This window comes from Delphinus delphis, chromosome 19 (genome assembly GCF_949987515.2).
Source record: "Delphinus delphis chromosome 19, mDelDel1.2, whole genome shotgun sequence".
Lineage (NCBI taxonomy): Eukaryota > Metazoa > Chordata > Mammalia > Artiodactyla > Delphinidae > Delphinus > Delphinus delphis.
Genome location: NC_082701.1, coordinates 19,600,129 through 19,627,493, shown reverse-complemented (window position 1 = coordinate 19,627,493; position 27,365 = coordinate 19,600,129). Strand labels below are relative to the sequence as shown.

At 48.7% G+C, this 27,365-nt stretch overlaps 2 protein-coding genes across 4 annotated transcripts in view; one reads left to right on the top strand and one right to left on the bottom strand.

Annotated features, from left to right (window-relative positions):
- ATP6V0A1 (ATPase H+ transporting V0 subunit a1) overlaps positions 1-26,773 on the top strand; it is a 53,386-nt gene extending 26,613 nt beyond the window's left edge. For 2 of the 3 annotated variants that reach the window (XM_059996864.1, XM_059996862.1), the window contains exons 11-21: positions 2,021-2,171; positions 3,067-3,206; positions 4,028-4,185; positions 4,624-4,714; positions 6,788-6,906; positions 7,455-7,671; positions 8,234-8,341; positions 13,585-13,692; positions 19,005-19,122; positions 19,415-19,586; positions 25,156-26,773. In XM_059996864.1, the coding sequence (XP_059852847.1) occupies positions 2,021-2,171; positions 3,067-3,206; positions 4,028-4,185; positions 4,624-4,714; positions 6,788-6,906; positions 7,455-7,671; positions 8,234-8,341; positions 13,585-13,692; positions 19,005-19,122; positions 19,415-19,586; positions 25,156-25,249 (1,476 nt within the window). In that variant the 3' untranslated portion in view covers positions 25,250-26,773. Of the gene's footprint in view, positions 1-2,020; positions 2,172-3,066; positions 3,207-4,027; positions 4,186-4,623; positions 4,715-6,787; positions 6,907-7,454; positions 7,672-8,233; positions 8,342-13,584; positions 13,693-14,653; positions 14,672-19,004; positions 19,123-19,414; positions 19,587-25,155 lie in introns of all 3 variants that reach the window. The other variant, XM_059996863.1, reaches the window with a different exon arrangement.
- LOC132414390 (large ribosomal subunit protein uL15-like) lies at positions 11,762-12,228 on the bottom strand. Its single transcript, XM_059996865.1, has one exon. It carries the CDS (start codon positions 12,221-12,223, stop codon positions 11,777-11,779), a length of 447 nt encoding a protein of 148 aa, XP_059852848.1. The 5' UTR covers positions 12,224-12,228; the 3' UTR covers positions 11,762-11,776.
- Positions 26,774-27,365: the final 592 nt, after the last annotated feature.

Here is a 27,365-nt window from a genome sequence, read left to right as displayed (position 1 = left end):
TGAAGAGGCTGATGTGCATACAACACAGTCTGTGCTAAGAGTAGTTTATGTGTGTGGAGGGAAGGAAGGCACTAGCTTTTCCAACTAGGATGATCAGAAAAAGCTTCAAGAAGGTGGCATTTACTCAGGGCTTTGAAGAATTGGTAAGATGTTGACTGGCAACAATGAGAAGAAAACAGTATGGACAAAGGCAGGAAATACAGTGTGACCATGTGTGGTTGGGCCAGAACAGGAATGGTAATGGGTGAGCTGAAGAGCAGGAGGCAAACCTAGGTCAGGGAGACTGGAACCTAATTGTCAAGGGTTGTTTTTTTCTGTTTTGCTTTTTTAATTAATTAATTTATTTATTCATTTATTTTTTGGCTCTGTCGAGTCTTCGTTGCTGTGTGCGGGCTTTTCTCTAGTTGCGGCGAGCGGGGGCTACTCTTTGTTGCAGTGCACGGGCTTCTCATTGCAGTGGCTTCTCTTATGGCAGAGCATGGGCTCTAGGCACGTGGGCTTCAGTACTTGTGGCACACGGGCTCAGTAGTTGTGGCTCACGGGCTCTAGAGCGCAGGCTCAGTAGTTGTGGCACACGGGCTTAGTTGCTCTGCGGCATGTGGGATCTTCCCGGACCAGGGCTCAAACCTGTGTCCTCTGCATTGGCAGGCGGATTCTTAACCACTGTGCCACCAGGGAAGTCCCATGAAGGGTTTTTAATGCCAGCTTAGTGGGTTTAAATTTTATCCCAGAGGGAGTGGAGAGACATTGGAAGTTATTTAGCAGTGAAAGGACATGATCAAAACGGTTTTAAAAGAGTAATCCAGGGACTTCCCTGGCGGTACAGTGGTTAGGACTCTGTGCTTCCACAGCAGGGGGCCCGGGTTTGCTTCCTGGTCAGGAAACTAAGATCCCATATCCCACATGCCTCGAGGCGTGGCCAAATAAATAAATAAATAGAATAAAATGAGTAATCCATTGATAGCATCTGGGTTGGATTGGGGAGTAGAGAGAGTCTACAAGTAGGGGTTCAGTTAGGAGGTAATTGTAAACACAGAGCAGTAAGTGATAATGACCCCTGCAGTTAAAAGCAAATAATGATGAATTTGTGAGACACTCTGAAGGAGGTATCAATTGGTATATTTGGTATTTTGCAATGTGCAGGAGAAGTACAAGGAGAAAAAATTAAAAATGTTTCTGAGGCATCAAAGCTGGGTGGCTGGTAGAACAATAGTTTCATTGATGGAAGTAAAAGTTCAGCAAGAGAAACTTATTGATCTGAGAAAGATGATAAGTTCAGTTTCAGTCACATTGAGGGGTTGGACAGAAATCCACATGGAAATCTCAAGCAGAAAATGGGATAGGCTCTCAAAAGAAAGGGCAACATGAAAGAGACGGGTTGCATGAGGTTGGAAGGGTGTGAGACCTCCAAGAGAGAAAATAAGGAGCTAATAGTAGAACGTTGGGGGCCCTGCAGTGTTACAGGCAGGGGAGGAAGAGCCAGCAAAGAGACAGGAAAGGCATGGTTGGTAAGCAGAAGAGGTAGCTCTCCAGCGTCAGGGGCTTGCATATAAGAGAAAAGACCTTTGGATCCGGTGATGAGCCAGCCACTTTGGCCAAGTGTGCTCTGCTAGACTACAAGGATTAGGGAGCTAAGAGTAGGTGGCGAAGGAAGAAAGTCAGAGAATAACTTTGCTTCCTCCATAAAAGGAGAAGAGAACAATGACACTTGTAGACAGGCAGATAAGGATGTCTCCAGAGTAGGTACCACATTTTCTTTGGTTACATATTTTAGAATTATTTTTTTTTCATGGTGAGGATAGTTTTCCTAAGACTTCATTTAAATCTTTCATTGTAAATTTTATAGCTAGTTCCAGTTTCCCCAAAGACCGGAAGGCTTGAGATATAATTTACATAAAAGAAAATACACATATTTTATGTGTACTGTTCGATGAGTTTTGATAAATATATATGCCTGTGTAACCACCATCACAATTAGGAGGGTGACCTGATTCTGAAATATGTGCTTTATGTTTCCCAGGAACACAGTGGCTCTACCGTGCCCTCCATCCTGAACAGGATGCAGACAAACCAGACTCCCCCAACCTATAACAAAACCAACAAGTTCACATGTGGCTTTCAGAACATAGTGGATGCTTATGGAATTGGAACTTACCGAGAGATAAATCCAGGTAAAAAAGCTTGAATCTTTTCCCTCTTAGAGGTTTTATTCTTTGTTATTTCTTTCAGTGCCTCACTCTGAATGCAATTGAACACAATTGGCTTAAAACTAAAGATGTTGTCAAGGCCTCAGCTGTTGTGTATTTCCTGTGAGGAGGTGCCTGTGTGGATGCAGGGAGTGAGGTTTATCGCTGGGTGGCACCCCTTTGGGAGGTGCTCTTATAGGAGTTTTGTAGGAATGAGCTCCATGGATTGGATTCCTCTCTGCCCTCGCGGCTGTACAGCGCCTGGCTTTCTCTTGCACACCATTTGCTGGGACTGCTTTAAGCAAAAAGTTTTCTCCAAGGTAATTGATATTTTAAAATAGCTTCCCTGTTCCAGGTTAGAGAAAATATAGCAATTGTTGACCATTTTAGGCACAAGGCAGATTTCTCCTCTGTTCAGAGAGTTAATGATTAAATCCGGAGTCTGAGAGTTCATTTTCAGTGGGAGCCTTCTGCAGGACCTGCTTTACTCCAGGTTCTGGGCTTTCTCCCACTCACCCAGTGGCTTTTTTCAGCTGATTACTATACAAGGGAGGAAAGCTGGCCTGCCCCAGGAGCAGTGTCCCAGGGGTGAGAGAAAGGAATCAAAGAACAAATCACACTGGTGCACACTAGAGACAAAACTTTGATTTCTCGTGAGGTTCTTTGTTGAAAATGCGGGCAGTAGCTGGGATGCCACCAGAGCTGCTTTGTGAGGCTGTGCAGATCCTGCCGTGAAAGTTACCCCTGCGAGTCCCTCTGACCAACAGCTTGGGAATAAGTCACCTTATATTGATCTTAGATGATGGAGAGGGATGTGATATGCTCGGAATTGCTGCGGTTTTCTGTACTTGGTCTTTTTCCTTCTTTGGTTTCTTTATAGCTCCATATACCATCATCACTTTCCCTTTCCTATTTGCTGTGATGTTTGGGGACTTTGGCCACGGCATTTTGATGACCCTTTTTGCTGTATGGATGGTGTTAAGGGAGAGCCGGATCCTCTCCCAGAAGAATGAGAATGAGGTAATGTTTTGTTTGTTTTTGATAGAAACTCAGAAACATAAGGTAATTTTATTATTTTCTTGACATATTTCTAATATTTTTCTCATATAATCTTTGGCTGCTTTACTATCATTGTCTCTTCATAGGGCAACACATTTTTAATAATTTTGTACAGACAGAAGGATAATTCAGTCTTTCCTCTAGTATGATTGATGGAAGTGTATTTATTATATTTTTATTTTTTTATTTATTGAGATATAGTTGATTTGCAATATTATATTAGTTTCAGGCGTACAAATAGTGATTCAAAACCTTTATAGATTATACTCCACTTACAATTATTATAAAATATTGGCTCTATTCCCTGTGCTGTACAATATATCCTTGTAGCTTATTTATTTTATACATAATAGTTTATACCTCTTAATCCCCTACCTCTATCGTGTCCCTCCCCACTTACCTCTCCCCACTGGTGACCACTAGTTAATTCAAGAACGAGGTAATGTTTAAGTTACATCTGTGTCGGTCTGAAACTTTATAATTTCTCAAGCATTCATTATGAAAATTATCTGGAAATCTTTGATCCATGAATTTATAGAGAAGTTATAGAGACTATTTAGAGAATAGAGAAGTTATTTTCATTTTAACACTAAAGAGGTCACGTGCTGTGAAAGTAAATTTCTTGTTAGCGTTGTATTTTGGTCTTTACTTCAAGCTCTCTGACTCAGAATGGGGTAAGAGTGGTGTGAGAGGAAGCGTCTAGTACATTATAAATAACACTGTCACGACATTAGCTGCATCTAATGAGTACATTTCATTGACCTCTTTCTCCTGGCTCCCAGATGTTTAGCACGGTGTTCAGCGGACGGTACATTATTCTGCTGATGGGTGTGTTCTCCATCTACACGGGCCTCATCTACAATGATTGCTTTTCCAAGTCTCTTAATATCTTCGGGTCATCCTGGAGTGTGCGGCCAATGTTTACTTTATACAATTGGACGTAAGTTGCAAAGAAGCTGAAAGTCAAAGCTTATTCCTTTCGTGTTCAGCTCTGGTTTTCCAGACAAGTGGTAAACTAACACTTCTTTAGCAAGCGGTTGACACTGTCTCTATTCCAAAAGAATGTAGTGTCTCCTCTTATTTATGCTGCAGCCTGGGAAGTGCTTTGTGATTTGTTCATCATTGTTAAGGAACATTGATTCTTTTTGTAAGTTAAAAGCGGGTTCCCCAATTTCTCTATCTGGTCTTGTATGTGTGTTTAATTTTTCTTTTTGTTATTTCGGATCCCTTCTCACTCTCTGATGCTAATCCCTCCTCTTCTATTGAAGAGACAAAATAGCTATAGTATCAATGGTTTCTTTGGGGATCAGTTTTTGGACCCCAGTAATTTCCCTCTCTTGAATAAAAAATAAATGCAGCTTTTCTCCTAACATGGTAGGGAAGAGACGGTTCGGGGAAACCCTGTCCTCCAGCTGAACCCAGCTGTCCATGGAGTTTTCGGTGGACCATATCCTTTTGGCATCGATCCAGTAAGAGCACTTCTTTTCTATATGTCTGACACCAAATGTTTTAACTGAAACCCAGAAGTGAGAGAATGAAAATGAAGATAAATAGTTATTGGGTTTCAGTTAACATATTTTTAGAAAATTCAGTGTATCTGTCCAGAGCACTTTAAAGCTGCAAGAGATCCAGATGCCTTGGGGAGCCAAGGAATTTTTCCTGTACTCCTTATTTTAGAGGTGGCTAATAATACTGACTCTGGGAAGATTGATTTTCAAGACTCCTTCCCAGTTTATTTTTGTTTAACTTAGTTTGGTTTTTATTTTTAGCAGATGTTTTAACAAAGAAAAATAGCTCTTTTCTATGGATTTTAGATTTCCATTCTTATCTTTACATACTTAGACAAAAACTTATCCCAGAATTTTATTTTTTTTCAAATACTTAGGCAAGTAAAGTGTGATCAAGTCTTGTGTGTTATGTGCTTAAACAGGGGAGGGGGGGGGCAGGGGAGTGTGTGGAATTTAAGCCTAAACGTTAGATTGTAAGGATTACAAAATTCCAGAGGAAAAGCAGATCATTATGGACCAGAAAGATTAAGTTTCTTGTAAAAAATGGGAATTAATCTGGCCTTTGAAAAATATTTCAGATTGTTATAGGTGAAGAGAAGTGTGTGCAAAAGCATAGACGTAGGGAGATAACAAAGTTAATTATTTTAATTGTTATAGAAATTAATGGTACTGAAATGCTTACTATAGCTCAGAGACTGTACTGAGCCCTCAGCATGTCTGATTTATGCCCAAACAATTCTATCAGGTAGGTACTGCTATCTGTATTATACAGATAAGGAAACTAAGACTTGGAGATATTTAATAAGATTTCATATGTGCATTTAACAGATGTTTACTGAATCCCTATTGTCTGCAAGGCATAGTGCCTGCTGGGGGAAACACGTAATTCTAACACACAGCTCCTGCCCTCAAGTAACTTGGAATCTAATAATAATATTATCTCACATTTAGGTAGTGTTCTGTAGTTACAGAGTTTTTTTTTTTTCAGACATCTCATTTGGTGCTTACAGGGTAGATACTGAGTTTAAAGTGCCTGTGGGACACCCGAGTATAAAAGTCCATCAGGCAGTTGGAGTTGCAAGACTGGGGCTGCAGAGAGAACCAGCCACAAGTTGTCAGGTTAGAGGTCACCGAGGATGAGCTCTTCATGAGGAGGCCAGTTCAGAAAAAAAGATGCTGGGCTAGATGGTGGAAGATCTGGCTTATCAGGGTACAGAGTTTGCACTTTATTGTAGAGATGACAGTAGGGGTTCTGGGAGGTTTTAGCACAGGGAATGACTGCCTCGGAGTCACGATTTAGGAAACATAATCTGATGGCCAAGTGGAGGCAGAACTGTCAGGAAAATTTTACAGGCATCCAAGCCTTAGGTGACAAAGCATAAGGCAATTAATGTTTAAAAATAGATGGAAGGACAGCACCACTGGGTTTCAGTCAGCAAAATATAGATTGTGGGAGCATCTACAAGATAAACGTCCCAATTTCTTCAACAAATCTTTTGTAATGAATAAAAAAGGAGAGCTGGAGGGAGAACCTATAGAGACTTAAAAGCTTTATCAAGCAATCATTGTTATAGACCTTGTCTGGACCCCACTTTGAATAAATGAATTATTTTAAAAAGTATGGATACAATTGGGGAAATTTGAATACTAATGATTCCAGGGTATTACAGAAACATCGTTAATGCTTTGGGGTATGATAACAGTATTGTGGTCATGTTTTAAAAATGAGTTCTTACCTTTTAGAGATCCATACTGAAATATTTACAGGTAAAATGACATAGTGTCTGGACTTTGCCTCAAAATAATATGGAGGTGGGGAGTGGGTTGGGGATATGATGAACACGATTGACAAGGAGTCAGTAAATAATCGTTGAAGCTGGGCCATAGGCACATGGGAGTTTGTTATGTTATTCTCTCTGCTTATGTATATGTTTAGCATTTTCCGTAATTAAAAAAAAACACAACTATTTTTTAGAATAGGTGAATATTTGAAAACTCTTTGTAATGCCTTTTTGTTTTCTTGGGTTGTGACAGATTTGGAACATTGCTACCAATAAACTGACCTTCCTCAACTCCTTTAAGATGAAGATGTCTGTTATCCTTGGTATCATCCACATGATGTTTGGAGTCAGCCTGAGCCTTTTCAACCATACGTGAGTCACTCTGTTTCATCATAAGAATGCACTTAGTTCAGACAGTGCTTTTGCCTAAAGAAATCATAACAGCTCTAAGGAGGGATTAATAACTCAGAACACTGTTCTATGTTAAAGAAATGCTTTTATAAAAATCTCATTTGTTTGAATGAAGCTTGCTTAATATTAGTCCCTTAACAATGTACAGTCATACTCAAGATCTTTTAAAAAGCCTTGTGTAATTTTCATCAAAATGAGAGTTATGTTCTTTTCCCTTGATGTGTAACTCACATAAACTTATGAACTGTGGTCTCAGAATGTACTAGATTTTCCTATCTCTTCCTCATGAGAGATTGGTAGGGGTGGTATTGGAGCTGTTCACGGTCCAAAAGTTTGGTAGTCATAGTTAATCCTGCTTGTTTCTGTTGCCTCCAGTTCTTCTGGCTTTTGCTTCTTCAAATGATATACATAGAGTTGAGTGAGCATTAGGTAGAAAATCTAGTATACTTGGTATAGGGGTGACCCTGGGTCTGTTCACCTTTAACATTTTTTTCTCTCTTACTTTTTAGCTATTTCAAGAAGCCACTGAATATCTACTTTGGATTTATTCCGGAAATAATCTTCATGACCTCTTTGTTTGGCTACTTGGTTATCCTTATTTTTTACAAGTGGACAGCCTATGATGCTCAAACATCTGAGAAAGCACCAAGTCTTCTGATCCATTTCATAAACATGTTCCTCTTTTCCTATGGGGACTCTGGTAATTCGATGCTGTATTCTGGACAGGTGCGTCAACCCAGAGGTAGACTGTCTTAGGTGGTTTTCCTAGGTCAGGAAGCCAGATGTTTCTGTGACCCTGAAAAAGCCTTAGGGACTTCCCTGGTGGTCCAGTGGTTAAGACTTTGCCTTCCAGCGCAGGGGGGTTGTGGGTTCGATGCCTGGTCGGGGAGCTAAGATCTCACATGCCTCACGGCCAAAAAACCAAAACATAAAACAGAAGCAATATTGTAACAAATTCAATAAAGACTTTAAAAATTGTCCACATCAAAAAAAAAAAAAAAAAAAAAAGCCTTAAAAAAAATCCCCATCAGCCCACACATCCAAATCTAAATTCAGGCCATCCTCCTCCTTTGGGAGGGTGAACTGTAACTTCTGTATGCAGAAAGGGTAGAATTTATAACTCTCATCCTATGGGACAGTCCTGGGCTTTGCCACAACATCTGCTAATTATTTTGAGGTTATTTATTCATAAATCGGCAGGAAAGTACTATTTTAGAGGGAATTTGTGCCGGAGTTGGAAACTGCACATTTGATTAATGTGATGTGCCTTGTCCTTCTTACTTTGCAGAAAGGAATTCAGTGTTTCCTGGTAGTGCTTGCGCTGCTGTGTGTCCCTTGGATGCTGCTGTTTAAACCACTGGTCCTTCGCCATCAGTATTTGAGGAGGAAGCATTTGGTGGGTGTATTTCTATGGCTGAAAGTTTACTAGACTTTTTTTTAAGATCAAGGCAATTCCTCATTGGATATAATGAGTTGTGCATAGCCTGTATTCTCTTAAAATGCATTTGTGTTGTATCCCAGCATGAACACTAGACCTGCTGAAATGAAAAAAACCAAAACCAAGCATGTAATTGCTGCTCAGACATCCAGATTCAGCTTTGAGTAGCCCAGGTAGTGAGAACAAGTCATTAAGTTTTTACCTCCTGTTCACGCTTTGCTCATGTTGTGCTCAGCAAAATCCAGGTCTGGGCCTGTCTCGATGCAGCATCAGCCAAAGCAAGGCTGCAAGAGCTGCAGACAGGTGAACCCACTCATGTGGTTTGCCTGGGCAACCACAGGGCTGACACTGATATATTTTCTTTTAAAATGAGACCGTGATACTTTCACCAACCAAAACATCCGGGGCGGGGAAAGATGTGGTTTAAAGCACATTGACTTTTTTTATTTTTAGAAAACAGCATACATACTTGTGTTTACTTAATGTATGTATGTGTGCACCTGAATTACACACACATACACGCACACACACTTAAGATGCCAGATGTCCATTTCTGGCTATGCGATAATGCTTACTTATTATATTGCCTGGTAAAGACCAAAAGATCGTGTTGCATGACTCATGCAGCTGTTAGATTGTTACTCCTGTTGGAGAGCAGCTGAGTTACAAGACCTGCCTTCTCCCTTTTCTGACCATCTTCATCCTTCCATGTGCCCTCATTCGTCTCCCCTTTCACTCCCTCCCTCCTTTGTTTCCTTCTCCCTTCCTCTTTTCTTCCATTCACTACCAGGAAGGGGCAACCTGTGGAGGCCCCAGTCTGCCCAACCCCAAGCCAACAGGGACTAGAGGCAGCAGCGGCTGCAACAGTGAGTGAATTAAAACCAACAAACCATCACGTTTTGTTTAAAGAGGTGGCAAACAGTGCAGCAGAATTCTTTTTAATTATATCGAGAGCATGGGACATGTGTGCTCTTGGGAAGTATGTCCTTGTTACTCATTGAGAGGATGACAGAAAAGATTTCCACCTCTTAGGAATAGATTCTGATTATCATCTTTACCATTGGTCCACTAAGTTTCCATTCAGTATGTAAGTACAGTCCTGTCTGTGGAAGCAGGGCGGTTGTTGTACCCTCTCCAAGCCCCATCATCTTAATCCAAGAGGGCAGCTCTTAGACTCATCCACTTTCATGTCTGCATTTTGTGACCATGTATTGGATGGTTTTTTTTAGCATGGAGTGAGAACATCTCTGTGATTCTTGAATTGATTTCCCTGCACTTTAAAGTTCTGCTTCAGAGTGATGCTTGGACATTTGGTCCATTTTAGCTATAACTTACTCTCTTTCCAGTGGAAGATTATATGTGTCTACTTTTTTGTGAGAGACTCAGAAGCCCTCATGTCCTCAGCTGTTCATTGAGACCTCCACCCTGCCATGTGTCTCGTGTGTACTCTGCATCTGGTGTAATAACCAAAGTCATCTTCTGTTTTGATCTTTCCTTCTTTCAGTACTAACTCGTGATTCGGTAACAGCACTTCGAATGTTAAGCATTTCAATATTTGTCCTTAAAACATCTCTTGACCAAAATCTTATAATGCACTAAGATCAAATTAGCCCAATCTATTCTAGGTAATGAATCTATAATATTTTTTAAATCTCACCAGTAGTGATTACTCATATACTGTTGTGTTCTAGTAGCATCATACTCCTTTAGATAAAGGAAACATTTAGATGATGACTGTTTCCTTCATTAGGTGTTCCTGATCATTTTAACTCAGAAACTTGCTATAATTATCCTTCTAGGACTAGTCTAAAAAGGCTGATATTTTGGTTCAGAAGATACTTAAATGTTGCTGCTTAAAATTATTTTCAAATGGGGACTTACTCTCTTCTTTCTAATGAGAGGAAAAAAAAACCCTTAAAGCACACACTGTCCACATATTGGCGTTCTTTCCATGTGCTCTTCTTTCTGCTAGTCTTAGTTTATTTAAGATGTGCTTCTGCTGCATCAGTCTTGATACTTTTTTTTTTTTTTTTTTAGTCTTGCATCCTCTTTTATGATAATATCCAAGTTAAAAGTCCCTGGTCTGGAAACCTGCACATTCAGAGGGACTTCTTAGCGCACTGGTTCTTTAGCGGCCAAACATCTGTTTCTGGAGGGCAGCCCGAAGGCATCCGGATGATCATTCTACCACGGGGGTCCTAGATTCCTGACCCCAAGGGCTGAGGACATGAACACTGATCTGTTTTTGTTCTGTTCTCTGTCCTCTTGGTTGTCTGTAAGCAGTGTATCACAATTTAATATTTTCTTTTCTTCTTTCTGCTGCTGTGTGTCTCATCCCCCTTCCTGTAACTCACATCCCCTCTGTTCTGAAGCGACACTTATTCGTGTCTGGCTGGGAGGTTTAACCTGTCTGCCCCTCACTTCATCTGCTGATTGGGGGAAGCTTCAGAAATGGCTTTCTGCTTTAGGCCTTAAAGCCTAAAGCCTGCCTCCGCGACCCTGGGATCCATCCCAAGATACTCTGGAGTCCTCTCCTGTCACCAGTGTGGTGCAGAAAGTGCTGCAGAAAGAGCACCTGTGTTGCACCTTTAGTCCACCTTTTGTGGGTTGTCTGGTGTAATATTTGCATGACCTGGAGGTGCCAGGCGCTTCAGTGGCTCCCAGATCTGCCTACACAGCAGAATCACCTGGTGAACTTTAAATTTGTTTCTTAGGGCATTAAGACAGAACAGACAAGTGGAGGAGAACATAAAGATTGCCTGTAATGCCATGATCCAGACAACCCCCTACTGACATTAAAAACTAAAATCAAAGCAATAGGTGCACTTGTTAGAGATGCAAATAGTACTGACTGTGAAAGCCTCCGCATCCCCAGCCCTTCTCCCCCACCTTCTCCTCCAGGGTATTGTTAACAGGTGGGGAAGTTTGCCTTAGAATTTTTTTCTGCAGATATCAGCATATATCTATCATCTATTGATAGAAATATGTATATATGTACGTACATATATATTTAAAACACAAATTAGCAGTTGTGTTGTAAATTGTAGCACTCTGCTGCCCCTTGATTAGGTTTTTTAAAATTTAGTGTCCTTAGAGATTGTTTCGTAGTGATACTCTTATAGTTGCCTAGCATTCCATAGAACATTCTGTTGGATGTGCTTAAATCATGTAATCATTCTCTTGTTGGTGGCTCTGTTGGTTGTTCCCAGTTCTTTGCTATTCCAAATAACACAGGGAACGTCCTTGTCCTTGTATCTTGATAAAACTTCCCAGGCACAGATGTTCCCAGCAGTGGACTTGCTGTCTCAAAAGGTGCAGGCATTTTTTTGTGCGTGCCTTTTTTTCTTTTTTTTTTCACTTGTCATCATTTAATGAACCTCCCACCATGTGGCTTCAAGCTACCAGGACACAAGGCCCACCCACACCCTTAATCTTCTCCTCAGCTCTTCTGCTGAAGAACTTGGCCTTAAGGATGACAGCCTGCTTTGGGAGCTTTCCCTCCCCCAGAACTTTGTAGTAACCCGATCGCACCACATCAGTGACAGGAGCAGCTCCAGTCTTGCTCTTGGCGGCATTTACCCGTGTCTGCTCACTGACCAAGGTCCACAGTTTATCAAGGTTGATGCTTGGGCAGAAGCTCTGGTCCCTCTTTAAGTGGTAATGCCTCATACCAACTTTCCCAAAGTATCCTGGGTGATATTTGTCGAAGTTGATCCTGTGGTGATGCATGCCACCAACATTACCGCGGCCTCCCGGGTGCTTCCGGTGTTTGCCGATGCGGCCGTGGCTGTGGCTCACGTGGCCCCTAAGTTTCCGGGTCTTCCTTATTCTGGATGGCATGTCGGCGGCCGAGACCAAAGAGCTGTGCATGCCTTTTCCATTTTGATAGACACTCGAAATGATCATACAGTTTGTACTTGGGGAAATATTTTTTTAAATACAGATTTTCTAGGCCCCATCCCAGACCTACTAAATTTACAATTTCTGGGGGTGGTATCTGAGAATCTCTGCTTAATGAAATGCAACTTTCAAGGTGATTCTGATGCAACTGGTTCTCTGACCACTGCTAGAAGAAGAGAGAGAATCTGCCCAAACCCTGAGGGTTGATGGTTGTATGCTGTGGTCATAGATGCACGCCAGAGGTGAAGCTGCGAGGAGGGACCTTGGGGCAGTTGACCGAAGCTGCGTGCACATTCTTTGTGCTGCTGCTCAGAGGCCATTTTGCAGGAGAGCAGTCTTTGAACTCTTGCCTTGTTTGACTCCCCTGACAGAAACCACATGAAGTGGGTCTTGGAGCTGTTTCTTCAGCTCCTTTTCACTCTATGGCAGGTTAGCACTAAGTGGTATCTGTCAGACTTAACCCCAGTTCTGCCTGGTTTTCGTACCCAAAAAGTCCTTTTGCCTCAGCAAACCCAAACTTTTCCAAGTCAGGTTGACTTAGAAATCCTGGTCCTAGGGACCCTGCTGAAAACTGCCTGGGGAGTGAGAGGCAGCAAGCAGCCAGTCGGCCTCCGCCCACCTGCCTGTGGGAGAGCTGTGTTGACACTCCAGAATCCTCCATTGAAGGATAGGGTCAGGGTTGTTTTGGTTTTGTTTTGTTTTGTTTTAAGTCAGTATTCTCTAGCTACAAGCTAATGTACATTAAGGTTTTTTTTCTTCTGTGACCTGGGAAGTCCTTTGTTCCTGGGCAGAGACCCGGTGCGTTTCAGGGAGAGGTTGCTGGAGCTCTCGGGCTCCTGTTGAAATCTTAACAGATTCGGTTGCAGTCACCATGTCATTTGGCTCTCCTCCCTCTTAGAAAGTCTAATCTTTAGTTCCAGAAAAACTTAGGCCATTGAACTCTTTACACATAGAGCTGCGCTTGTCAGGAGACTTTGTTCGTATTAAGCTTTTCACGCAAGCAGGACTCTCAGTCGGCATTGGCCGAGGCAAGGTTGGTGTCTCTTGGTGCAGCAGGAACTGCCTGTTGCCTCTGATCAGCATGAGGTGCTAAATGTAGTTCGGGCTGGGCCTGGGCGGTGGTAGTTGGGATGGGAACAGTGGCTTGGTTTTACTTAGCTGTTCGATCAGTGGGTTTTGTTTTTGTTGTTAGAATATATGCTTTTCTGAGGTTTGTATGTACTAACCATCGCCCTTCCCCACGTCACAGAATGTCACATTAAAGCCCAGGCAAATTCTACTCTTTCTGTTCATCTGTGTAGGGAACTCTCAACTTTGGTGGGATCAGGGTGGGCAACGGACCGACAGAGGAGGATGCTGAGATTATTCAGCATGACCAGCTCTCCACCCATTCAGAGGACGCAGAGGAGGTAAGATCAGTGGTGCGGGCTTCCTCTCCTCCCACCTCGGGTCAGCCCTAGTCTTGTGTCCCTAAGTGGCCTCACTCCTCCGCTCCTTGAAACAATGAAAAGACTAATACTGAGGATCGGCTTGCTTTCTGGACTTCTGAGGGCGCTACAGCTTTTTCCAGTGGCCCCTGCTCTGAACGCCAGGTGTTGCCTGCAGAGCCCGCAGCAGTTGTGTTCTGTTGTCCGGCTTCCTGAGTTCCAAGCGGCCCACAGTACCCTGCACGCAGATCTCAGTTATTGACTGCTCCCCTCGGGGCCGAGGCAGAGCCAGCCCCAGCGCCCCAGCTCTTACTGCCAGAAACCCAGGCCACTTACGGCGGCTCCTTCATCCCTTGCCCCTGCCCAGAATGGTTCCCGTTGGAACTTTAATCAGCGGGACTTTTGAATTCCTGTTCCACTAATGTGCTCTTGTTGCAGACATTTTATTGAGCCTTTTAAAAATGTGACTTGCCTGCTTTTTAGCCAAGTTTAGTCTAGTTTAGCCAAGCTAGACTTTTCCTTAAACCACCATTGGATTTTTTAAAATCCAATCTCCTTGCCTGACCGTTCGTACCACAAAGCCTCTGAGCTGAACTTTTGAACCTCATCTATTCAGTATATTCTTTTTAAAACAAATAGAAAAGGAGTTGAGGACCCAGGGGACTGGACTTTGCAGTCTGACTGACCGCGTCTGCTATGTGTATGACTTTAAAAATAAATTGCAAGGCTTGAGATGCCTTTTAAAAATTAAGTATCAACACTCTTGGTCCTGCTGACTTTGCTCTCCGTTTGTGCTGAGGAGGCTTGCCTCCAATGTCAGACCATTTAACATTCACAGTCCCCACGCCCCCGCCCCCAAGAAGCAATCAGTAGCCTTGTGCTCATGACTTGTGACCTTGTGTGTGGCATGGCTTCCCACTAAGTGTAAATTTGTGTTTTCAAGCCTACCGAGGATGAAGTGGTAAGAAACAAGCTGGCTTTAGCTTCATGTTTATCTGGGGCTTCTCTTCCCGTCCTTGTGATCACTCTGCTGTCCCTGCTGCATCCTGGGGCCACACATGACACCCATGTATTCTGCATCTCACTGGCCATTTCTAACCAGTTTGTGAACCCGTGTTCTGAAAAAGCTCATCTCCATTAACTGCATCTCACGTCAGTCACCTCTGTCTTTGTTTCATTGACTTTGCTGATCTAATGCCTTGAGAATGGCTTTAAAGGAGCTACAAGTAATGTCTGCACTGGCATTCTTGAAGTGACTCCCCTTGGGAGTTAAATCCCATTGGCCCCTGCCTTCCTCTCCTGTGTTGTTATGTATGGTCGCTCTGCCCCGGGAATAACTGTTTCCTCCCTGCTCCTCTGAGTGCTTATGGGAAAGCTCGCCCTTCCTCCCTGTCTGAGATGCAGCCAACCTCTTCCTGCTGCCCTCATCGGCTTGATGATGCTTGGAGTGAGAATGCTGGACGTTCGCTTGGGGTCAGCTTTACCTCCACGTGACCCAGTTGGGAGGTAGACAGTTTTCAAAAGGAGGCTTTGCCTCTCAGATGCATCCCAGAAAAAACAATCCATCTGTGTGAAAGGAGTTCATGTTATACCAGTCACACATAGAGGACAACAGAGAGTAGAAAGAAAGTTGGCTAAATATTCTGGCCACAGCCAGAGAAGAAGGCCTTCTAGCTCAGCAGTAGTTCATTTAGCAATATACAAGCTTTGAATTGGGTTTTTAAAATAGGCCTTGCTGCACTGTTTGCATCTTCCCCCCAAATTTCTCTCTTAAAATACCCAGACCTGTGAACCTTTCCCTTTCCTGGCTTTCCTGGTCCTCTCTAAGGGGGCAGTGGGATGGGAATGGGAAAAACCTTTGCTGTTCTGTGTGAAAGCAGACAGTTGTCCGTCTTCCAGAAGGCCGGAGAGGCTCATTTGCTGGCATCTAGGAGCTTCTGCGTTCCTCTGGACCACTCATCTGTGCAGAGCCACAGGCTGAGCCGCCTGGAAGGTCCCTGTCAGCACAGTCCTCACGTGTAGCCACGTCCCAGGGGAGTTGACATCCAAACAAGATGGACTGGAATTCAGCCTCCCCAGTCTCTGGCCCCCCAGCTCCATCAGAGGTTCAGTTTCCCACAGCGTCCTAAGTAGTGAGGACATTTTATCATCGTTAGGTACATACACAGTCTAGTTCTCTACAGCCAAGTTTAGATAGCTGTCTCAGTTACCTAAATACGTCACAGGTGGAAGCAGCAGTCCCTCTCCCTGGGGCATCAACAGTCCAGCTGCAAACCAGAGCCAGGCTCGTCAGTTGTCTGGGAAATTTTTGAAGGCCGTAACCACTCAGCAGGGGTCAGTGGGACCTCTCCCCACTGTGTCATCTCTCTAGGTACATTCATCCAACCCATCCATTCATTCACCCTCCATGTGCCAAGCACTCTGTTTAGAGCTGCAGGAACTGAGAGAAGAAAAACAAGTCCTTGCCTTCAAGGAACTCCCAAATTTAGGACACAGTCTGTGATCAAGGTGTGCCCAGGATGCTGTGGGAGCACAGGAAGAGGGCACCTGACAAACACTGGGGTGGGGGTAGGGAAGAGGAGGCCTGGAAAGGGCTCCCTAAGGAGATGATTGCTGAGGTTAGCTTGGTCAAGGCGGCGTCTCTGGAGGGAGAGGGAGGGAATGCGGATGCATCAGTATGTATAGTTATCATAAAGATACAGAGGCTGCGTCATCAAGATGCATTTCGGGGATAAACAAGTATTCAGCTTGGCTGGAGCTCGGAGTCAGGAGTTGAGGGACTGGTGAGAAGTGAGGCTAGAGGTTGGAGGACACCAGCCGTAGTAGAGTGTTTGGGTAAGAAGGAGCGTCAGAGGGCAGTGAAGCTGGAAGTGACACAGCGCATGCCATTGCTGAAATACCCTAGTGGCGGGTAGAGGGTGTATTGGGTGGGGGAGGGGCACAGTCTGAGAGGAGTCGGGAAAGAACTGGGAGGCCTGAAGGCATTTGCAGTGGGAGTTGGAAAGGAAGGGACCAGTATGAGCTGAAGGAAGTAAAAGCTGCAGGCCCCAGCGCCTTCATGAATGTAGGCAGTGCGAGTGAGTGAAACGTCAGGCTCGACTTCCAGGTTTGGGTGCCTGGGGCACTAGTAGCGACCCCCTGTTAGACATGGGACGAGGAGTAGAAGTAGGTCTTGGTGGGTCAGAGGAGAGCAATCGATGAGTTTAGTTTGGGTGGCATCGAGTTTGAAGCACCTGTGCTGCAGCAGGAGGAGATGTGGCACAGCTGGTTGGAAACGGGCAACACGGAAAAAGAGGTGTCCATTTGTAAGCCCCTCCCGGCGTGGCCACTGAAGGCCCGCGTGGCAGTGCTACAGGAGAGACGTTAAGGGCTGAGGCAGGAACTCCAGCACTTAAGGAGGAACCAAGAAGGAGGCTGAGAAGGAGCATCCAGAGGTAGGAGGAGAACCAAGAGGAGGTGAGCCTTCTCAAGAGGGGCCAGGACAGGGCAGTAGTGGCGGACACCGCAGAGGCTCAGGTCACAGGATGTCTGTGAGACCTCCCGGCTGGGAGGTGAGGGGAGCGCGCGAAGGAGGCGCGCGGAGCCGAGAGGGCGCAGGAGGTGAGGGGCAGCCACGGTGCGGCAGCGGGGAGGTGGTAGAGAGTTAGACGGGGCGTCTGCAGTGGTTCCGGGTCAGTCGTAGCGGACTCACATGGGGCAGTGACAGACCTCTAAGCGCTTGCCTGGGTTTCTCGCTTAATTCTCGCCCCACTTAATATCTCCCCCCACTACGTAGATAAGAAAACTTACCCAAGGTTGCAAAGCAGGAAGTTGGGAATGGAGGAGAGGAAGAAGCTAGAGCAGTGCCTGGAAGGGAAGCTGTTCATGGGAGAAACTCAAGGTGGAATAAAAATGCTGCAAGGGGCTGGTTCTGAGGGAGCCCCGCACTCGCTTCTTTCTCAGAGCTCTTAGTTAAAGCCCTGCGCTCCTTGGAGCTGGGGGCCTGTCCTTCCTCAGAACGTGGGCTTTGGTGCGACGGCGAGCAGTGGTGGCAAAGAGCTCTTAACGGCACGTTGGGGTTCTGGTGACTGTGATTATCCTAGTTTTCAGGGTAACTAGGAGACTTGGAAGAGCCTGTTTCAGAAGAAAAGCCCAGAAGTACTCTGGGTGTAGATAGTCAAAGGTGAGGGAAAATGAGGCAGAAGCCCAGAGATGGCGAGTTGGAGCGGGCCTCTCCCCCCACTGGCCATGCCTGTGAGGCCTGGGCCGTTAGCGCCTTACCAGCCAGCCCTCCTCTCCTGGCCCCATGTGATTTCTCAAGACTGTTCTTTCTGGTATCTTCTGGGGATGAAGTCATGTGAGTCTGCAAAGAAACTGGTGAAAAATAGACTCTGACCTGTGGGCAGGGCAAGCTGGGGAGGCCCACTGGGCAGTGGCCCTGTGCTCCTGGAGTCTGGTCTGGACCACGTGGGGAGGGGCGGGGAGGCCCCAGGGAGGGGAATGGCCCACCTCCTGGCCTTCAGTGGCTGTGGCCCCACCCAGGAGAGTGAGGCCCGGAAGCGTGCCTGCGGCTTCTCTAGCAGCCTGGCTTGGGGCAGCCCTAACAGGGAGCTCCCGGAAGCTCGCTCCAGCCCCTCTGCTTTATGCTGCAGATAATTTCTGATGTTGAGACAAAAACTGGAAGAAAGGGAGCGTGAGGAAAACAGAAACAACAATACACGTCTGTTAGTCTTCATGTGTCCAAGTAGGAATTTGTAAAACTTTTGCTAAAACGTCCCTGTGTGATCTTTTCAGAAGTCTCAAAAGTAAAAGGAGGTTATCTTGCCGCCAGCGTGTTGTGAAAATAAGAAGTGGCTGCAGAGGCTTAGTCTCCAGGCGGTTTCCAGCCTGGTGGCCTGTCCCCTGACGTACGACCCGGGGAAGAGCCCTTCCTGCCCTCCTGGCTCATTCAGAGGAGGGTGCTCCGCTCTCAGGCACCGTGAGGTGGAAGTCAGCCAGAGCAGGTGCTCCCAGACCGCTCTTACCTCGACAGGCAGCCACTCCGGAGCTGACAGCCTAGTGGGGAGAAAAAGCAGATGTGTTGAGAAGAGTCTCATTAAGATGTAGTTCATTAAAATGTGATGTGTTGAGGGGCATGGGGTGTCCCAGTCGGGGGCTCAGCCAGGCAGGATTTCTGGGGACGGCACGGCTGAAATCCCCACCAGGAGTTCAGCACCGGGGGCTCCAGGCCCATGTAGCCGTTCGTGCCAGCGCTCAGAGCCCTGCACACGCCCCTCCCAGCCTTATATCTTCTCTCTGATTTCCTCCCATGACAGTTTGATTTTGGGGACACCATGGTCCACCAAGCCATCCACACCATTGAGTACTGCCTGGGCTGCATCTCCAACACCGCCTCCTACCTGCGGCTCTGGGCCCTCAGCCTCGCTCATGCACGTGAGTGTATTTCTCTCAGGTCAAAAACTATGTTTCTCCCCTTCTCCGGGCACTCCCTCAGGTGGGGGCTTAAAGAGAGTGGAAATTACGTAAAGCCTCTGGAATTATTGACTCCTGAATCCAGAGAATGATGTACAGGTGGGAGGATCAGTGCTTTTGCCAGGTTAGCTGGTAAGGTCGCAGAAAGCCGGGGGCAAGGAAGACTGCGATTGAGGGAGGCAGAGCAAAACGCAAGGCCTGCAGCACCCCTGGCCCAGCTGAACCGGATGTCATGTCTCCCCCCGTTCCGCAGAGCTGTCTGAGGTGCTTTGGACCATGGTGATCCACATCGGCCTGAGCGTGAAGAGCTTGGCGGGAAGTTTGGCGCTGTTCTTCATCTTCGCCGCCTTCGCCACCCTGACTGTGGCCATCCTCCTGATCATGGAGGGCCTCTCAGCCTTCCTCCACGCACTGCGGTTACACTGGTGAGGGGCAGCGCGGGGCCGAGGGTGGGGACGTGTCCTTAGCTGCACCGAGGGCAGTTTTACTCCTGTCCAGAATGCAGAGACACTAGGAAGTATCTTTCACATCCTCATACCCAAGGACGTACTTGGTAGTGAGCCTCAGGAAATGTGCACAGAAGAGCACAGCTCACTTCCATAGCTGCCAGGGAGGGTTCTCTGGTGAGTGTTGTCACAGTTGCGCTCCCTGTCTTCAGCCTTCTTCAGTGCTCTTGATTATGGCTTAAAAGATCTGCTGGGGTTTTCTGTTTGCTTGGGGGTTTTCGCACTGGCATATAACTCTCTCCTGTCTTCAGAGCAGTGAAAGCAGCTCTGGAACAGATTCTACGTCCAGGAAAGTGCTAGAGCACACTGCCCTCATTTCGTCCCCCTCATTCTGTCATCGTGCCGGTGTCTTTGGGTAGGACCCCTGGCAGCTCTGTGGGAGTAGGGGGATTCTTGACTCCATAGCACGCTAGCTCAGTACACGGAAGCAGCTTCTTCTGAAGGGCAGGTTTTGGACTTGTTAGTTTTCTTTAATGTCGTTTTTGGCTCTTAATGGCTCTGCGTGGAGATAGCTCCGTCCCAGGGAGTGGGAGATCTGGGGTCTGGTCTGGACTGTGACTCCATGACCTCAAAGTAAGGTTGCCAGGTTTAGCAAATAAAATTACAGAGCACTCAGTTACGTTTGGATTTCAGATAAACAGGGAATATTTTTTTACTGTATTTCCCGAATGTCCATGGGACATACTTGTACTAAAAACTGGGCATCCCGTACTTTATCTGGCTACCCTACCTCAAACCCTACATCTTCGCGTCTCCATTTCCCCCTTCACATTATGATTCTCCCTCTCTTTTGTGGTCCAGTGGCTCTGGAAGCTCTAGACCCTCTCTTCAGAGAAACACCCCCCTCAATGTGTGCACACACAGTTTTACCAGTTTAGGGGCTCACAAACTCACTGACCCTACCTTAGGACTCCCTAGACGAGATGATCTGTGGTGTTAATGACCTCAAGGTCAGAAGAGGGCCATGACTGTCTCTCTCCATCACTTCTCGAAACCTGAAGAAAACCAAAATCTGAACCTGAGAAACCTCTTCCCCACTCCCTTTATATTTGATTTTTCTCCTGGCTTGTTACAGCTGAGCCTGCTCAAAGATTCCGCCGTTTGCTGTTCTAAATTACAGAGGGGAACATGAGGTGTGTAAGGGTGAGCCGTGGCCGGGACTTACTCTTCCCTCAAAAGCTCCTTTAGAAGAGTCCGTCCTGCTGCGTCAGTACACGGTGTTTTCTCAGGCCTGGCCCTCTCCTCCTGCCTCCCGTCCCCTCCCCGCCCAGCTGTTGTTTACTGGGAGCCAGGAGGCTGGCCACGCTACCGCTACCGGCTCTCAGCTTATCAGCGCACGCTCGCCCCAGCACACTTCCTACGACTCAGTGCGAGGGGACGTCTGTGCTGCCGCCCTGGGGTGACTCACTTTTTCTTGCCCTCTTGGCTTCCTTTCCTATTCCCTTCCCCGCCTCCTGAGCCCTGGGCTTGAGGGAACAGTTACCACGCCACCTTGACTCCAGCCCAAGTGGGGAGCCTGTTGCATCCTCCCTGGGTGGGTGGGAGCAGCCAAGGAGCTGGAACGGACCTGTGAGAGCAGTGAACCAGGCACCACGGAGCACGGAGGGCCGCCTGGGCTCAGGCCTGTTGTCCAGAATGAGCTGAGGCGGTTGGGAGGTCATGCTTTGCTGCCTGCAGGATTACTTCTTCCTCAGGCTCACCTGCGGCCTTCGAGTGAAGGTGTCTTCCCACGTCCTCATGCACGAGCCCAAGGAAGTGACAAGTGGCGAGAGAGCAGGCGTCAGAATCGGGTGACCCGAGTTTAAATTCCAGCTCTGCCGGTGCTGGCTGGGTGACCCTGAGGAAAGCACTCACCTCTCTGAACCTCACTTGCTCTCATGTGAAAAGAGAGGATAATGTCCACGTGACAGGGTTGCTGTGATTAAGTAGGAAATAATGCACAGACCAAGTGACTGCCACGGTGCCCTGGCACACCGTAAACCTGTGTTCAGTTGCAGACGCGGCTGCCCTGCGGAGAGGGCTGTGGCCCCTGTAAAGATCTGCTTCCAGTCCGTTAGAGAGAAGGGAGACCCCAGGGGGATGCACATGATACCACTTGAATGCCTCGCAGATGCAGTTTGCAAGGAGTAGTCTGGTCAGACATATTGTACTTGCAGGGTGGTGGGTGGTTGCTGTTGTTTGGTAGTGGAAATATTGGGTAGAAGAGAAAAAACAGTGAAAACTCCTTTGTGCAACTTTCAGAATCCCATCACTGGGGGCCTGTTTGGAGCATCTCCCCCACCACCAGAAAGGAGTGAATGAAATTGGTGCTCATGCACCCCCTCCTGGCTTAGTGTGGACATGCCTCGAGGATTCCTGGGTCTTAGTCCAGCAGGACTGCAGGAATTCCGAGTTGAGGCCATCCTCTTGCGGGTGGGAACAGCTGGGCCCACTGAAGATGGCTGCAGGGACATTGCTGCAATTTTTCCTGGCGTCCAGCCTAGGCATCTTCATACCTGTCACTTTACCCCTGGTGTTCAGCTGGGGTTTCTTGATTCTGATGCAAGGGCTGCCCCATTACACAAGTTCTGGGTCTCTTTGGTGGGGACAAGAAGAAAAACCTGTGATTTGAAAGCAAGGATAAACCACAGGTCTGAGGTTCATGTAGGGTCGTGAGGAGGCAGGTGACATCTGGAAACAGCAGTGAGCGGGCTTGTGCACCCGCCTGCTAATTCTGTCTCCTCCCGAGTTACGTCTGTCTCTTTTCCTCCCACCAGCTGTGTGTATTGTGCTTGGTCTTCTTGGCTACCAAAATGAGATGTCTTTTCTTCCTCAGAAAAGGCAAAGGCAGGGGTATGATTTGTGGTTTTCACTGTGGACACCGGACTGCTATTAGCAGAAAGACCGTCGCCCCATGGCCCGCCTTCACAGCAACCTCATCCCTTCCTAGCTAACGGATTCCACATGAACACTCACAGACTGGGGGCTAAAGGGACAGATTTGGGGACCAGTTTGTTGTAAGGAATTCAGTGGCGCCACAGCAGGACCCCGCGGGGTGGCTGCCCAGGAGAACGAGAACACCTGAAGTGTGACCTCATGGCCTCGGCACTGCTTGGAGAGGGACAGAACCATCTTTCTAGAACTGCCTCCCCTCGGTCACATCCCCACAGGCAAGGGAGGAGGCCCAGGCTTTCCCCTTCATTCACTTGAGAAGACATGGTTTCTGTCGTGGGGCAGGAGCACTCTCTCTCTGGACTCCCAGTTAGTCCTTCTGGGCCACTGGGTTGCCTTTTCCAGGTGCGGGAGCTGGCGGGGGCGACAGAGAACCCCCTCTGACTGCCTGAGGCTCTCCTCACATCTACTGAATCCTGAGATGCGTTTTAGTGGCCTGGGGCGTGGCGGGGTCCATGGAGGTGCCCCGAGCAGAGCCCCTCAAGAAGGAAGAACTTGCAGGGCAGCCAGTGGGGCCCCGCTGTGCCCCGGCCCAGAGAACTTCGTGTTTATCCTTTCTCAGGAAGCACCCAGCTCCCGGCTGGGAGGGAGGAGAGGGCGGGGAGACCAACAGGGAAACTGCTTCCAACTTTGCGCCGGGAGGGTGAGGTGAGCACGGCTGAGAAGGGAGGCGAAGTCAGGCTGACGCTGAGATACCCAAGATGTCCCTGGTGGGGGCCACCCTAAGTCACCTCAAGCAGCAGCTGGTGGGCAAGGTGGTGTCAGGTGGTGTGTCCGAGGGAGCGCCCATCTGCTCACACAGCAGAACTTACGTGCCCCCGTCCCAGGCGTGTGTCCCCTGATGTAGATGAGGCAGGCAGGGTGATGCCAAGAGAAGGGTGGTGGTCCCTCAGGCGTCTGAGAACGTCTGCAGCTTCTCCATTCACCCAGTCTGGAGTTGGAATTGTTTGTGTGATGAGCCAGCCAGAGGTCAGAGTTCCAGATACCTCACAGACCCCAAGGTGAGTTGCCCACCGTCTGGCTGTACGCTGTTGAGCGGAGTGAAATACCATCGCCGTGTGCAGACACAGCGTACCCAGCGTGGAGGATTCAGTCGTCACAGCAGTGGGCAGGAAGCAGGAACCTGCCCCCATCCCCACCGCATTCCCCCAGAGGAGGCCTCAGGAGCTGGGCCCTCTTCTCCAGGTGTTGGGGCTCAGGGCTGAGTCCTGTGACTGACTGCAGTTTGAAATACCCTCTCCTGGATCGCATTTACTCTGAGGGAGGCTTGGCCGAGACACTGATGGGAATCCTCCAGGGGCCGGGAGGCTTTGGGGGCCTTGGTGTGGCCCCCAGAATGTAGGGTCGGGGAGAAGGCTGCCTGTTCTTACGCCCGCACAGAAAATTCTGTTCCCCTCTTCTCCCCAGCGGGTGGAGCTGGCCGCTCTGCAGTCAGCTCCTCAGCCAGCGCCCCAGGGCTGAAGGGGCCTCTGAGGACATCTCGGGGCTACCAGCAGACAGTCCTCTTCCCACTCCCTTTTCCCTGATTCCTCCCTTATCTCGGAGGGAGGCCGCCCTGGCTGAAGGCTGAGTGAGGGGCATGAAGGTGGAGAGCGTCTTGGCGCCCTGCTGTGCAGTCACAGTCAAACTGCTGCCTGCGGCCTGCCCCAGGGATCTGGGGCCCCCAGAGTCACACAGCACTGAGTGGAAACTATTCCTCAGGGCAGCTCTCCTTGGCTTTCTTATCCTCTGAATCATGCATTTTTCTGCCCATATTTGGTGGTGATTTGGTTGCTGGGCAGACATCCAGGACGAAGTCGAAGGCTGGCTCTGCATACAGGCGTGTGCTCCTTCCTGCCCCCTCAGAGTTTGAAGGGCCCAGGGAGACCATCGGGGATGGATGCTGGGCTGCCGGGGAAGGGAGCTAGAGCTGTTTTTCCTTTCAGTCCCCAAGAGAAGAATTCTTTCTTAGATGCTTTTGTAGTTGGAGGATGTTTTTGCCGTTGCTTTGAGAAGACTTCCCCTCCTAACTTCCCCCTTTCCTGGGAATTTCCTCCCCTAAGTCGAAAGCCTCCACTGTTCACTAGCAACCCTCCCTTCTCCTTCCTCCCCCAAGAAGAGAAATAAACAAGAAAACAGTGGCGCCTGCCAGGGTTCCTTGCGCTGAGCTGGTGGCTACTCACAAGCTTCCCTTGGAGGTCCGCTGTGGGCCCTGCCAGGAAGGGGGTGTTGGGGGGACTCTTTTTCATCTTTAGAGGCTCAGGCCAGCTGAACGTTTTTTGCGCATGGCCCTCTGCAGAGAGTTTTGCATAAACACACTCTCCGCTGAGCAGGACGGAGCAGGAACTGAAGCCAAACCAGCGCACTGGTGTGCACTCTTGCCGAGGGCAGGCCCTGGGCGTCACGAGTAGGAGGTTGTGTTAGGATTAGGGTTGTGTGTGCCATGAGCAGGCCAAGGTCTGGGCTTTGTGGGCGGCAGGAGGCTCGGGGAGCTCGGGGTTGGGTCATCTTTCTGGCCCAACTGTGGAGTCCCAAAAGGTTTCTGTGGAATGATGAGTCTCCTCTTCTCTTTCTCCAGGGTGGAATTCCAGAATAAATTCTACAGCGGGACGGGTTTCAAGTTCCTACCCTTCTCCTTCGAGCACATCCGAGAAGGGAAGCTTGACGAATAAGCCCCTCAGGGGGGCTGTGCGCCCTCTGCCCTCCCCACTCCCTCCACAGTGATTAGCTGTGCTCCGCTTGCCGTTGGTTGTGATCCCTGGGTATCAGGGCATCTGAGTCATCCCTGCCACCCTTCCCCCAGCCACCTGTGAGTCATTTAGATAGACCCAGCCCTTCCTGGGTCCCCTGCCACCTCCAGCTTTGTGTGTTGTAGTGCAGTGATTTTTCTGGAGAGAAGCGGGCCCGAGCGGTCACTCAAACCCACTCCCACTGGGCACCCTCCTTGCCCTTCCAGCCTCTGTCCAGCCCTTCCTCTGCCCCCTGGTGGTGAAGCCGTTTGTGCATTTACACAGGAGCCCAGAGCGCTTGGAGGGAGCGCCTTCGCTGTCCGCACCCAGACTTTGAGCCCCTGCTCCTGCCACTCTCCTTCCTGGTTGGGGATGGAGTGCTCTTGAACACTCCCCACTCTTGGATTAGCAGGGGTGGGTCCAGGAAGGTGGTGTTTCTGTCCTCTGCCCATCCCCTCTGGTCTTCAATGTGCTCGTTAATCAGGAATTCAGCTGGACCCAACTGTGCCAGCGTGCGTGGCTTCTCCCTGGCAGCCCCAAGGGCCCCTGGATACCCTGCACCACCTTCCTGACCCCCACCCTAAACTCACACCCTTTCCTCCTCCTTCCCAGAATGCCCCTTTAGCACCCAGCATAACATACACAGCAGGGTGGACCCAAAGCAGAGGTCCTGGCTGGCTCCTCTGGTGGCTGCTTCTCAGGCCATGCGTGGGCCACAAGCACGCCCTCGGGGCAGAGGGTCCAAGTCCATGCTCTTTCCTGGTGCAGACCCGGAGACCTTTCCCCACCCCCAATCACGAGTCTTGAGTGCGGAACTGTAGTCATCAGGGCTGGTTCTGCCTGCAGACCTGCCTTGCTCTGCCCACCGGCGCCCCTCCCCACTTCCACACCGACCCCAAGTGGAGCAAGTGGGTCCTGGGCAGGGAAAGTCAATGTCATTTACCATTTGCTGATTGGAGGCAGCTGGCAGGGCCACCAGTGCGTGCAGTTGTGAGAGCTGCGTGGCCCTGCCCTGTCAGGGCTGGTGGGGAGCGCCCCCAAAGGGCCACCGCCCCTGTCGCCCCCACGCCAGGACGTAGATCTTGGGGCCTTTTAATCATGCGTTGGCACAGCAGCCCTGGCTGCCTCAGCTAAATCGATCCCCGTGCCTTCAGTGGGCGAGAGGACCCCCCTCAATTGGCCGGCCCCTTCCCACCCCACCCCTACTCCCTGCTTGTCTGGGAGCTGCTTAGCGCTGCTCACTGGACTCTCCCAGGCTGGGCCGCCCGCCCCAGCTTCACCGTGCAGTAGCCAGTGTGACCCGACCCAGCCCTTGTGCAGAGCCCCCTTCCTTCTGGTCCCTGTGGTTTACATGATGATCTTTGCTCTGTTTACGGCGGGGGTTTGAAGCAGAGTTCTTTATCACGAACCCTGCCCAAGGCCCTTCTGTTCAGACATTCCTGTGCGGAATAAAGTGTGTTTGACTCTGTCAGGGAGGCTGCTTGTCTGCGTGCCTACAGCCCCTAACCCCTGCGTCACTCAAGGCTCAGCCCTCCTGAGCCCACCTAGTATCCTTACACCTGCCACTTCCCTCTGCCAGCATTTCTGCTTTTTCCTCTGATCAAAGACCGCAGTTGCAGTGGCCCTGGCCAGGCAGTTAGTTTGTGAAATTCTCACCTTATCTCAGGTTTCCCAAGGGCTTTCCCACTCCCTGAGCCCCACTCCCTGAGCCAAGGCAGCTTTTCAGACACTACCCATGTTGGGGGGGGGACTTGGGGACCCATCTCTGTCCTGCTTTCTGCACCACACGCAAACAGCCAGGGCAAGCAGGGACCTGGACGCCTGCCCACCCTCCTCTCCCTCTTCTGTGAGCGTGCTCTCCAAGGCTCAGCAGCCTGGCTATTTTGAGCCCTGATTGCCTCTGGCCTTGGTGTAGGCGGAGGCTCGGCGTAGGGTTGGTTCCTGAGGGCAGCTGGAAAATTCGAGGTGCTGAGGCAGGCAGCCCAAGAGCTCAACGGGCTGTCCTGGCAGGCGGGGTGGGCCAGGGCGGGCGCCTCCCCCTCCTCACTGCCATGTAAGG